At 44.7% G+C, this 13,867-nt stretch overlaps 1 protein-coding gene across 1 annotated transcript; it reads right to left on the bottom strand.

Annotated features, from left to right (window-relative positions):
- Positions 1-4,267: 4,267 nt before the first annotated feature.
- Positions 4,268-7,029, bottom strand: LOC311283279 (uncharacterized protein). Its single transcript, XM_084397628.1, has 7 exons — positions 7,006-7,029; positions 6,889-6,953; positions 6,574-6,758; positions 5,617-5,771; positions 5,004-5,461; positions 4,697-4,902; positions 4,268-4,596 (listed from the first exon to the last, which is right to left on the bottom strand). Exons 2-7 carry the CDS (start codon positions 6,902-6,904, stop codon positions 4,390-4,392), a joined length of 1,227 nt encoding a protein of 408 aa, XP_084253754.1. The 5' UTR covers positions 6,905-6,953; positions 7,006-7,029; the 3' UTR covers positions 4,268-4,389.
- Positions 7,030-13,867: the final 6,838 nt, after the last annotated feature.

Genomic DNA, 13,867 nt, shown 5'->3' with positions numbered 1-13,867 from the left:
CTGCAGAGAGGACGTGACCTCAAACCCCCCTGGCGGTTTAAATAGGACACCACTGACGTATTGTCGGTTCTCACGAGAACATGGTGACCATGGAGGTTTGGCAGAAAACTCCTCAGAGCTCGGAACACCGCCAACATTTCCAGGCAATTTATGTGCCATGAGGAATGATGGTCCTGCCAGAGACCTCTCGTAAAGCAGCCGTCCATGACCGCGCCCCAGCCCGTGAGGAAGGCGTCTGTCGAAATCGTAATTCGGCGACATAACGCTCCTAACTTGGGACCTTGGGACAGAAACCAAGGCTTCTTCCATATTGATAGGGAACGAAGGCATCTGCGCGTAACCCTTATCATGCGGAATGGATTTCCCCTTGGGGAAAACCCCTTGGCTTTCAACCACCACTGCAGGGCCCTCATGTGCAGCAGGCCAGAAGGTATCACGCTGGACGCTGCTGCCATGAGACCCAACACTCTCTGGAAGTGTTTCACTGTGATGGTGTGGCCTAGCTTCACCCTGTTTAGTGTGGTCAATATGGACTCGATACGTGCAGGAGACATCTGTGCCCGCATCGTCGTCGAGTCCCATACCACCCCCAAGAACGTAGTCCGTTGGGCGGGTGTCAACACGCTCTTTTTTGTGTTTCAACCCCAAGCGCTGAATATGGCCAAGGACGACATCTCGATGCCGAACTGCCAACTCTCGAGACTGGGCCAGGATTAGCCGTCGATGTAATTCAGCACACTGATGCCCTGGAGCCTCAGAGGGGCCAGAGCTGCATCCATACACTTGGTGAATGTGCGAGGGGAGAGTGCTAGGCCGAAAGGAAGAACCCGATATTGGTACGCTTCGCCCCCGAAAGTGAACCTCAGGAACCTCCTGTGAGATGGAAGGATGGAGACATGAAAGTATGCGTCCTTTAGATCTATCGTGACAAACCAATCCTCGGATTGGATTTGACTCACGCTGATGGGAATGGTGAGCATCTTGAACCTGAACCTCCTCAGAGACCTGTTCAAGTGCCTTAGATCTAAAATTGGACGCAACCCTCCATCCTTCTTGGGAACTATGAAGTACCGGCTGTAGAACCCGGACTCCCTGACTGGTGGGGGAACATGCTCTATGGCCCCTTTTGCCAGCAGCGAGTGAACTTCCTGTTCCAACACCAGACCCTGCTCTGGGTGCACTGAAGTCCAGACCACCCCGTTGAATCTCGGGGCTGGTGTCCGGTGTTTTGTGCAAGTCCTTGACGGCACCCTGAAGCGGAGGACCGGCAGGGAAAGACCGACAACGACTCACGGTGTGCGAACCCAAACGCTGACTGGCTGCAGGCCTTTGGGGCAGACAGACCAGCGTGTGCTCGCTGGAAGCTAGCGTGTCCCGAAGCGTCAGAGACGGCGGGATACTGACGCCAGCTTCCTGAGGGCCCAACGAGAGAGGGGACCTCAATCGCTCTCTCTCGGGGGGGGACGGCCCTCCGAGGTCTCATAGGAGTTAGGACCTCTTTCCCTTCGCCTTCCTAGACTGGATGACGGTCCTCAGATCCGCCTTCTCAGGAGGCTGTGGGTGAGAGCGCTGTCTAGAGTCCCAAGCTCTTTGAGGGGGACCTCTAGAAGCGATGCTCTCCCTCTGGCTTTGGCGGTAGGAGGAGCTCGATACGGGCTGAGGCTGCTTCTCCCTAGCAGACCTCCTAGACCTTGATCGACGAGGGAGATATTACTTGAAGGCTTCGCTCTGCTTTTTAGTCTCCTGAAATCTGTCGACGACTGCATTAACGGCTTCGCCGAACAGACCAGTGGTACAAACAGGTGCGTCAAGGAGAAAGGCCCTGTCCTTTTCCTTAATGCCCGATAAATTAAGCCACAGATGCCTCTCCGTGGCTACCAGTGCTGACATGGAGCGGCCGATGGCGCGGGTTGTCTCCTTGGTAACACGGAGAGACAAATCTGTGGCTTTGCGAAGCTCAGCGATATCGTCGACGGTGGGACCCTCGCCCTGGTCTATCTCCCTTAACAGGTCGGCCTGGTACTCCTGCAAAATGGCCATAGTATGCATGCTTGCACCAACCCGACCTGCCGCCATGTAAGCTCTGCCCACCAAATCAGATGTCGAACGACAGGGTTTGGAGGGCAATGCCGGTGTCTTGAGGGATGATGCAAGGTCGGGTGAGAGGTAACTGGCTAAAGCTTCCTCCACCCGAGGCATCATCCCAAATCCGTTTTCTCTAACCCCCACAATGTTGCTGTAATTTAACATTGGAGGGTTAGACAGGCGTGCTGAAAAAGGCCTGTTCCAGGATTTACACAACTCATTGTGTAAATCCGGGAAGAACGGAAGAGACCGGCGTGAAGGTTGTGCGTGATGCTGCAGAAAACGTTCATCAAGTTTACTCTTGACTCGCGTTTCCTGTCTTTCCTGTGGCCAACTAATGTTAAGTTTGGCCACAGCTCGCGTTACAACCTCCATGAGCTCGTCATAATTAGGTGTAACTTGAGCCGAGTGGTGTGCCTCGTCGAGATCCCCCCCCGCGACGCTGAGCACATCTAATTCCTCGGAATCAGATAGCTGCAGCACCGGGTCTACATCCCGAGCGGGAGAAGCCGCGGGGCGGGCTCCCGAATGGGGGATAGGGGAATCTGAACTTTCAGATGAGGATCGAGAAAGTGCCTCGGCAGTCTCGATCCCCTCTGCAAGCTCTCGCTGCGAGCCCCACGATCGAAGCCGCCGCATCGCCTCGGCGGAGGCGGGACCTGAACCGCGGGAAGCGCGCATCTGGCCATCTTCATTAAATAAAGCCAGGCGGGAACGCAGCACTCTGACTGACATCGATTCGCAATGACCGCAAGCAGCCCCCTCGAGAGCTGCCTGGGCGTGCTGCATTCCCAGACAAGACACACACATCTCGTGTGTGTCCTCAGCCGTAATGTAGCGCGGGCAGGGAAACACACATTTTTTAAATTGCTCACTTGCCATTATAATGCTTTGCAACAGACAATACAACACCAAATAGAACAAACTTCTCACACATCAACACAGAGCGCTTGCTGAATAGCAAAAAGCTGACTTTTCTGTGTGCTGGCGTGCTTTTGTACACATCCGTATATGCCGTCACACGCTACGTCATCACACAACGCCACTAGGATTGGACTAGTTTCATTCATAAATTCAGACGCGCTACGCTGAAGGGCGTTCCCCTAGTGTCGTCACCGACGCAGTGTCTCGTTCCCTCGAAAGGGAACTTATAAGTAATTATGACAACTTATAAAGAATTACTAATTAATTACTAATCACAACATTATCGTGTCTGAGACGTTAGCAATTATCTTTTTTTACCTTCAACGTGGTCATAAAATTCATCACTATTTACTCAAGTGTTACCTAGTCACTCTTCAAGGACTACTTGTGATCTGGACAATTATTTTAAAGTGAAAAAGATGTTTTTCACTTTAAAATAATGGTCCAGATCACTAGTAGTACATCCTGTATAGTGACTGGGTAACACTTGAGTAAATAGTGATGTAATTTATGACTATTTTCATAGTAAAAATGATGACTGATTACGTTTCAGACACACAATAATGTTCTTTATAATTTGTCAGTTAGTTAATAGTTATTAATGAAGCTAATCTCATTAAGTAATTATTGATTACCTAATAAGGAATAATCTCCTAAATTTTATATTACTTACTGATTAGTTAAGCTTGTTTCTTTATTAGTTAATAGTAGTAGCTGAAGTGTTAATGTAGAACTACTCATTAGTCCTACATTACTTCCTGCATAGTTACTTATTAATGACGGACCATTATTATAAAGTGTTACCTGTATTGGTATATTAATATGGAATACATTTTTTAATATAAAAAAAATGGCAGTTATTTTTAGCTTTTTACACTGCTTGTAATTCCAAACTGGTATTTCTAACAACATTATGTTAATGTATGGTCATAATAATAAAATACACTAGTTTGTAGTGCAAATAAATTACTTTGTTGTTCTTCTATTTATTTATATATTGTGGCTAATGATTTGTAACTCTCGCACATTCACAGAAAATAGCTTACTTTAGCGTTGCAAAATAATGTGGATATACAATATCCACATTACACTGGTTACTGGGGACACTGGTTATTTGTTTCTGGTTTCCCTTGTTCTTGTTTCCTCTCATTACTTTGCCTAGGTCTGTCTATTTATATCTTTGAAGTCAAAATCAATTTCATCACACAGGGAACAGAGAAATGGCATGAGAGAAATGAAAAGCCATTACAAATTAGCTCACTTAAAAATGTTTTATTAAAACAGCATCATAAATAACAAATGTGTTATTCAAAGCAGTAAGCCTGAATCATTATAGGCATGTACTCTGTTTATACTGTAAAGACTTCTTAAGTTTGTGCATTACGGAGCAATGGGAGCTGGTGCTTCGGGATTGAAGGGATCAGGACTTATTTTGTTCAGATCCACTATGACAGTTTCATACTCTTTTTTCCATTCCTCTGCTGTCAGTGCAGATGGGCTGGTCTCCAGGAACTTATACGCATCTTTAGTCTGCATGCTAAAGATGCTCTTTGCACTCAGACAGCATTCACCGAAGGCCTTCCATTGCTGGAAGATTTGAGGTACAAAATCAATCACAGAAAAAAGAATACAATCAAGGTGAAAACAATTTCTGTAATCCTGCACATTTTCTCAATGTCTAAGTTACCCCTTGTGCTGAAGTAATAGAGTCCAGAAAGGTCTGCTTCAATTCAATCTCCTCGATGAAGTGTTCACTAGCAAAAGTCTCGTCTTTGAGAGCCTCCAGCATTACACCCACTGTTTCCCAGAACTTCTGAAGCTGAACCAGAATGTTTTGGATTCGGGAAAGGCATTTTTGGACGTCCTTCAGATGGACAGGGTCGGGTATTGAACCTTATATTATAGAAATAATATGAAGCAGACATTAATTATGATGATGTAAATCAGGGACTGTTTCGAGCACATTGGAAACTCCTTAAGTGAAAGAATCTTACCATTTTCTATTTTCATGCTTGCCAACTTCAGTTGCATATCCGTCAGCTTGACATGGATGCTCCACTCCTTGCTCATTAGACTTGACTTGTCAATGGAGAGTTGAGTCAATTCGCTGGACAGAACCTGGGTTTTCGCAGCTGCTCCAGGATCATCATCTCCGTATGTTTCAACGACTCCAGTGAAAATTGATGCTAAGGCTTCAAAGAAACCCACTCTTTTGGGTTTTTTAGAAGTCGCTCTGACATGATTATACATCTCATTTTTTTTCTGTTTAATCATTTCCTCAGTTTCTCCAAATTTCTCAAGGTTTTTCTTCAGTTGCTCTTCCAGATCTCTCACCGCCTGTTCATGGGCAACCATCTCCACAGAACCTTGTTCTTTTTTTTTCTCTGTCTCAGACTTTTCAAGAATCACATCACTGGTGCAGGAAGCCACACTGTGGTTGTGTTTCTCATATCTGGCGATAACAGATTTCAGATTAATCGTGAGCTACAGCACAGTAAATATTCTTGATACACTTGTGACATGCTCTTTATATGGTAAATTCAACAAATCTTACTACACTTTCTAATTCTAGAATTAAAATTTTAGCAACATTTTGAAACATTTTACCTGTCTACTATCAGTTCCACTTTGGTAATAATTTCAGTGATCCATACTCTGGCTTTTTCCAGGGACTTAATAGCCAAAATGGTTTTATCCTTTTCAACAGCAACCTTCAGCGCAGGCAGCAGCGTAGAATATAGGTTTTTACTTGTGGCCGCACACTGAAAGACAGCAGAAATGCTTACACTGTTGATCCACAATGGAGTTTCATACTTTACATAAGAAAACAACTTGTCAAAATCAATCAATCAATCTATGAAATATAAAAGCTCTATGACAGTTTTGACACCATTGCCTATTGTCTTGTGTCTTGTGACCAGTTCAAGTGCCAATCAAGAGTGAAATAAGTGCATTCAAGATGGACAGTTCTCAGAAGGTTAATTTCGGTAGTTTGTGAAAAGTTTGTGCTAGCTGGTAAACTCATTCTACCTGTCATTAGTCTAATATTAGTTTGCTCTAGAGCTCCGCTGTCCCATTCATTCTTTCACTCAGTCAGAATGAAGTGATTTGTTTATTGTATAAAACACTACAAATAAACTTGAGTAGAGTGCTGAATTGCAGATCTGGTGAAAACATATCCACAAAATTCTGTGAGCATGCAGAAGCTTTCTTAACCGCTCTTTTCTCATTATCATTTTTACTGTGGTGTTGTTGTGTAATATAGAGATAGAGTGTAGTAGATACAGTATTTAAATATTCATCTAAACACTGCAGATTTCTTGCCAGTATTTAAAATGATCTTAAATCTTTATCTTAATCTTTAAAATTATTCAAAAAGATCTTGTGCAATATGTATTACAATGCATCCTTACTAATCTCTTAGACTGACACCCTTAAAGAATATTTATTAATATTATTTATTATTTATTATATATATATAATTTAAGATTATATATATATAAGTATATAAAATATATAAAAGCCATGTATTACATAGAAATTGTTAAAGAACATTGGCTTTACCTTCAGCAGAAGAGCCTCAGAGGACCCAAAGAGAAGCTGAGTTTCAACAGCACGCTCTCGGAGAACCCTCTCCAACTTGGGGAACTTAGCCAAACAGAGATAAGAGAGATGGTAGAGCAGAGCTGTCCGCTGAGCAGATGGAAGAAGCTCCTTAACAAACTCAGGGCTACTTGCGACCTCAATTTCTGTAGAATTACAAATGTGAAAGTTACAGCTTGATGGTTTTGCTCAGATTTGTGTCAATTATTAACAAAATTAAAAATGTGAGATGTTTACATTTTATCAGTGAAAAAGAATTCCCGGATTTTTACCCACCTTGGTTCTCTGACATTTTTTGTCTGTAAAGGAAGTACCTGGAAAACACTGAAAAAACAACAACACTATCACGAGATAAGAATCAACAATAAATGAGAGAGGTCAGTACCAAGTTACCTGTAAGATGAATGAACCTCTAAGCAATGTAGTTGACTGTGTCAGCATGTGGAATTTATACTCTATGGCACCTCCTTAAAATTGTTTGTCATGTACAACTAACACAATTCAGAAGTTGTATTGTAGCCTTGGGGGATCTCTGTGGGCGGGCAAAATGAGACTTGAACATTCCTCTTACCAGAGCTGTTATTGATAACAAGTGTCTAAAATGATGAAATCAAACATTCTTATTTCAATCACATTTCCTTAAAAGGAGATTCATTGCAAGCAGAGTTTTTCTGAAATGAGGAGGCAGTTTATATATATAAATCAAATGTAAATTCATGCCTCAGTTACACTTAATTTTGTCACATTTTCCTGCCCAGCAAACACAGAACGTTGGCACAACGTAGCCAACCTTCTAACAACGTTTTAACAACATGGCCAAAAGGTTGCTAAAACTACGTTGTGTGGTGAAGTTGTTACAGCGTTGTCACAATGTTGACATTGAACCATCGTTCAGGGCCATTGCTTAAGGTTGTGCCTAGGGTGTCTTGACAACCACTGGACTACATAATGTACTCGTCACTGCCCTGAAGCGGGAAAATCAGCCTTTTAAATTCCAACCACCTGTTGTTGGGCTCATTGTGTTCTCATTCATCATCGAGCAAGGATACGTGAGTATTGCGTTTAGCCTACCTCAGCTATCAAACACAACCTACAGCTTTAATTTCTAATGTGATTAATGTAGCATCGCTCGCACTGTTTAGTTTTTCCGCTATTTAGTCTCATTCGTTTCTTTGCTCCTCTGGATTTGTGGATATGTTTCCCGGTGACACCTGCTCGGCTACTGTCTGCCATACAGACCCAGTTTTGTTCATTAAATGTTCTGATCTGCCTTTGCTTTTCATGTTTTATTTTATTATACTTAAAATAAATGTGTATTCGTTTATTTCTTTCTTTTTTTCACAAATGTATGACTTTTGGAAGTGCAATTTGATTATATGCAATTTTAATAAAGTTGAATTAACGAAACCTTCTGTCATTTTTACTCTTCAAAGTATAGGCTACACTTGCAGGTGTTGATAGCCCCATTAAATAATATAGATAAACAGTAAACGATAAAAAAGTATATAATTATCTAACAAAATAGACCATATAAAAATATTGTCAGAACGTCGTCTCTCAGTTGCTGAATGTCGCGCAACAACGTTGCTACAGCCCTGTCACGTCTTACAATTCTACGTTGTTACAATGTTGTGAGCACGTATACAGCGACGTTGCCATAGCAGAAATGCAACGTGCCAGAGCCGTTGCCACAACGTAAATGTGTTTGCTGGGTGGGGTCCGTTCTTCGTACGTCACTTAATACATCCAATATCAAATGACACATCCAAGATGATATCATCGTGCTAATCATGATCTGGCTAATTAGGTTCTTCGAACACACCTGCTGTTTAGTATCGCTGGATTGAGTTATCTGAGATAATTGCACATTCATGCGTTGGTTTAAAAGGGGATATGTATCAATAGTAGAAATATCAGCAACGCTGCTATTGGCTGATCACCAAGTTTATGCAGAATTAATGTTTAATCAAAACGCCAGGGAACACCTCAAAGTCTGCAAAAGCCAGAAGAGAGGGCTGGCAAAAAGTAGCAGACAAATTAAATGCGTTAGTGGTGATCATGTTAGATGTTTCTATCACTTATTACAGTACATATTTTTGTATTTTAATAATTTCATAATTACTTTGTTCAGTGTAATGTCAGTCACCACCCACTACTAGAACATGGGAACAAGTAAAAGTGAAGTACAAGAATATTCTACATAATGGTAATTTTTACTACTTATACTAGTCTCTTTTAAAAAGGCACTGTTATATAAATGTTTGTCTGTTTATAAAAGCAACCAAGAAAAAGGCTGAGAAAAAAGAAAAGAAAATTGGGTTGAATGTGAATTGACCTATTGTGGAGGGCATCCCTGGGTTCAGCTCTTCCTTAAACCAACAGCCAGGGACTAGTAGCATCTCCTCCATCATTAAAGGTAAATGAATTTTAAATTGTCGGTGCGGTTCTTTTGGGCACCACAATCGCACTCGGGTGCAGACCAAACAACTGTACCGAGACCCAGCTGAAGAGGTGGTCTCGGTCCGGTTCCAAATGAACTCTGGTATGGTTTGTTTAAGGGTGCTTTCACACCTGCCTCATTTAGTTCGGTTGAATAGCACTAGAGTTCGTTTTCCCCATTGGCGCGGTTCGTTTGGGCAGGTGTGAATGCGGCAATTGCACTCGGGTGCGCACCAAAAGCGGACCAAACTCTGGAGCGGTTCATTTGTGGTGAGAGCGTGATCCGACCTCGAACAGAACCAACTGCCAAAGAAAGAACTGCGCATTTTTGGACTAAACCAGTTGCCGTAGTCAGCTGCGCTGTGCATTATGGGATGTGGAGAAATGTTTGTTGACAGTTTGCACTTTAAGCATGGCAGCTCGCGAACAAACTTGGAGTTGTGAGGAGGTGCAGAGCCTGATAGAAATGATTAACATTATTTTCGAGCCGCATCCTCGCTTCATTCTCAAATATTATTGTTTGTCTAAAGTGGTGTAGACAAACTATATAATAAAATATGACCAAGGATACAATCAGTAAACAGCGGCGTGTTGTCTGCCGGATTTTCCACCTCTTTGTTTACTTCCGGGAGTTCTGTTGGAATATAGAAAACTGAGCAGTGCTTGGTTAACACTAAGGACTTTGCTGTGTACAAGTAAACGTACAGTTTGGTCAGAATTATTGGCACCCCTGGTAAATATGATTGAAGATGGCTGTAAAAAAAAAAAAAAAAGTAACCTTTCATTGAAGTAAAAGAATTGAAAGTGAAAATCACACATCTCCAAAACATGTCGGCCACAATGATTGGCATCCATTTATTAAATACTTTTCACAACCTCGTTTTGCCAAGATAACAGCTCTGAGTTTTCTCCTATAATACCTGATGAGTTTGGAGAACACCTGACAAGAGACCAGAGACAATTCCTTCATAATCTCTCCAGATCCTTCAGATTCCTAGATCCATGTTGATGCTTCTCCTCTTCAGTTCAGCTCACTCATTTTCTCAATCACACTTGATGTTCTGCTGTTGTCTTTTGAGCGTAGAATCTTTAGTAGGCCTACTTCTATTACTACCTCAATCACACTTAATGTTCTGCTGTTGTCTTTTGAGTGTAGAATCTTTAGTAGGCCTACTTCTATTACTACCTCAATCACACTTGATGTTCTGCTGTTGTCTTTTGAGCGTAGAATCTTTAGTAGGCCTACTTCTATTACTACCTCAATCACACTTGATGTTCTGCTGTTGTATTTTGAGAGTCGAATCTATTTCTCTGCTGCGCAGCATATACCTGGCACGACTCTCAAATTGCTCTTTGTAGAAATGAAGTTTTATTCACGGCCGGGAGATCACTGGTCACAACAACCAAGTGAATCTCCTGAATAGAAAGATACATGTACATTTATATCATACAGTGGAGTAAAAATCAATGTCACTCAAGTCTTCTTCACTGTGATTTGTTCTGGTGACTGGTTTGTAATGATCTAAGCTAATCATATGACTGTTAGTTCTACTGTGTTAAGCACTTTTTGGTTAAGTATATGTGACCGAGTGAATAAAGATGGTGTACGGGGTGCGGCGTGTATTTAGTTCCCTTTCAAGGGAACTCCCGTTGCGTCGAAGAATGACGCTATGGGAACGCTTTGCGTGATGATGTCTTGAAGCACATGTAAAATCAGCCCAATGGCGTGGCGGAGCGTCAGAGGCGGGGTGACGTCACGTACCAGGAAACTATAAAGCCTGTTCGAAAACAGAGAGCGCCAGCTTCTGTGTCTTCAGTAGCGCTCTATGTGAAATCTGTCTCTGTCTATTTATTGTTGTCTTGTCACTTACCATTATGTCCAGCGAAAATTTCAGAATGTGTGTGCATCCCTGCCCTCGTTTTATTACGGGTAGGGACACTCATGTTCTGTGCATTGTTTGTTTGGGAGAGGAGCATGCCCAGTCAGCACTCGAGGGTGCTGGCTGTGAGCATTGCGAGGCGCTGTCCATGCGCTCGCTCCGATCCCGGCTGAGTTTCTTCCGGGAAGCTCGCGTTCCTCAGGGCTCGGGTCCCGCTGCTGCCGAGGCACAGCGGCGATCTCAGTCCTGGGGTTCGCAAATGGATCTATCAGCGGGGTCTGAGACGGGCTCTGCCCTATCTCAGCCCTTACCTGATAGATCCGGTTTCTGTCATCAGGGTTTGGAAGCACGCGCTGCGGTTTCTTCCGCCCCGATGATGGAACAAACACTGCAATTGTCCAGTTCTGAGGAACTGGATGTTGTTAGTGTTGAGGCTGAGTCTGAGGAAGCCCCACCTCAGTCTCATGCATTTGAAGAATTGCTGGATGTAGTGACAAAAGCTGTTGATAGACTATCTGTTGAGTGGCCATCTGATAAACAGGACGTTCGTTCTAAAAGCAAACTGGACGAACGTTTCCTGCCCTCACGTGCACAACCACAACGCCGAAATCTGCCGTTTTTTCCCGATCTCCACACCGAGGTGTCGAGATCGTGGGAGAAACCAGTGTCATATAGAGTTTTTAATACACAAACCATGAACTATTCTTCTATATCGGGGTATAAAGAATATGGTTATGGGGAGATGCCGAAGGTGGAAGAGACGCTCGCGAGCTATCTCTCTCCAGCGACGGCATCTTCTCTTAAAGCTCCGGCGTTGCCTAATAAGCCCCTCAGAGTTACATCTTCTCTGGTGGGCAAGGCTTATTCAGCTTCTGGTCAGGCTGCAGCGTGTCTTCACACGATGTCACTACTGCAGGCTTATCAGGCTGAATTATTATGTGATTTAGATGAAGGCGGGGGTATTGGTCCCGAGGTTGTTGCTGAACTACGCAGAGCCACAGATCTGTCTCTCAGGGCCACCAAGGAGACCGCTAAATCAACCGGGCGGTCTATGGCAGCCCTGGTGGCCACTGAGAGGCACCTGTGGCTCAACCTCAGTGATATTAAAGACAAAGAGAAGAATGTGCTTTTAGATTCTCCGGTTTCTACATATGGTCTCTTTGGCAACGCTGTTTCTGCTGCTTTAGATAGACTGCAATAAGCTTCTAAGCAGGCAGCTGCGTTGCAAAAGCTTCTCCCCCGCCGATCTTTTCACGAGGCTGCTGAGCGGGAGCAGCCTCACTCATCTAAAAAGAGCACTGAACATCGTGCAACTCAAAAGCAGAGTGTGTCCTCCCGTGCTCCCCCACGTAAATCTCGGGGACACGGAGGGCACGCTCAAACCCAGCAGCCTTCGAGGGGTAGGACGGATCTGTGGACCGTGATTACCGCCAAGAAGGCTGCTGGGAAGAAATCCTGACGTCCGAGGGCTCAGGATATATGAGGGTAGTCCCCCCCGAAGTGCAGCGGTCAACACCTCTCTTTACGGTGCCCGTCTCTCTTCGGTACCCTCAGGGGACCGTTCTGCCAACCCTGCCACCTCCGGTGTTTCAGGGCGCAGCGGTCTCCGGCGAGCACATATCTCAAGGACCACCCGGAAACGTAGTGGCCTCGGGATGCCCGCCCCCTCTGAGGAGGGTGTTAGAGCAGTCTGTTCAGTCGTTCCCTGCCGGTGCGCCGTTACAGGGCGACGAACTGACTACTCAACAACAACAAAATCCAGAAGTCAGTCTCGAGAGACTGATACCCCTAGCAGAATCTTTGGCAGCGTGGAAGCTACTGCCGAATGTTTCTCGTTGGGTCCTGCAGACCGTAGGGAAGGGATACCAAATACAGTTTGGTTCTCGCCCACCTCGGTTTATGGGGGTCCTACCCACAGTGGTGGGCCCCGAGCAGGTTCTGGTTATGGAACAAGAAGTGAACACTCTGTTGGAGAAAGGGGCCATAGAATATGTACCTCCCTCCAGCAGGGAAGCCGGGTTTTACAGCCGGTATTTCATAGTTCCAAAAAAGGACGGGGGATTGCGCCCCATTTTAGATCTTCGAGTGCTCAACGAGTCAGTTATGCAGCTCAAGTTCAAAATGTTAACATTGAGACAGATCGTGCCACAGATCAGGTCCGAGGACTGGTTTGTCACGATAGATCTCAAGGACGCATATTTCCATATTTCCATCCGTCCATGTCACTGGAAGTTCCTGAGGTTTGCTTTCGGGGGCAAAGCATACCAATATCGAGTTCTTCCATTCGGTCTAGCTTTATCACCCCGCACTTTCACGAAATGCGTGGATGCAGCTCTGGCGCCTCTGCGCCTCCAGGGTATTCGCATCATGAACTACATCGACGATTGGTTGATTTTAGCTCAGTCGCATCAGTTGGCGGTTCAACATCGAGATGTTGTTCTCGCCCACATGAAGGAGCTGGGGTTACGGCTGAACGCCAAGAAGAGTGTGCTTTCTCCACTACAGAGGACCACTTATCTAGGCGTGGTATGGGATTCAGTGTCGATGCAGGCGCGCCTGTCACCGTCACGTATAGAGTCCATCCTTGCAGCTGTGGAAAGTGTAAAGCTAGGCCAGCTACTCACTGTCAAACAGCTTCCAACGTGATACCTTTTGGACTGCTACACATGAGGCCCCTGCAGTGGTGGCTCAGGACCAGGGGGTTTTCCCCGAGGGGCAACCCATTTCGCACAATCAAGGTCACGCGGCGATGCCTACGTGCCTTGGTTATGTGGAAGAAACCCTGGTTCCTGTCCCAAGGCCCAGTGCTGGGAGCTCCTTGTCGTCGCAAACTGCTAACGACGGATGCTTCCCTCACGGGCTGGGGAGCGATCCTGGAGGGTCGCTCATCTCAAGGTCTGTGGGAAGACCATCATCATTCCTGGCATATCAATCGC

The sequence above is a fragment of the Rutilus rutilus genome, assembly GCF_951802725.1.
Source record: "Rutilus rutilus genome assembly, chromosome: 23".
Classification (NCBI taxonomy): Eukaryota; Metazoa; Chordata; class Actinopteri; order Cypriniformes; family Leuciscidae; genus Rutilus; species Rutilus rutilus.
Note: the sequence above shows the minus strand (reverse complement) of the source record. Positions and strands in the feature narration are given on the sequence as shown.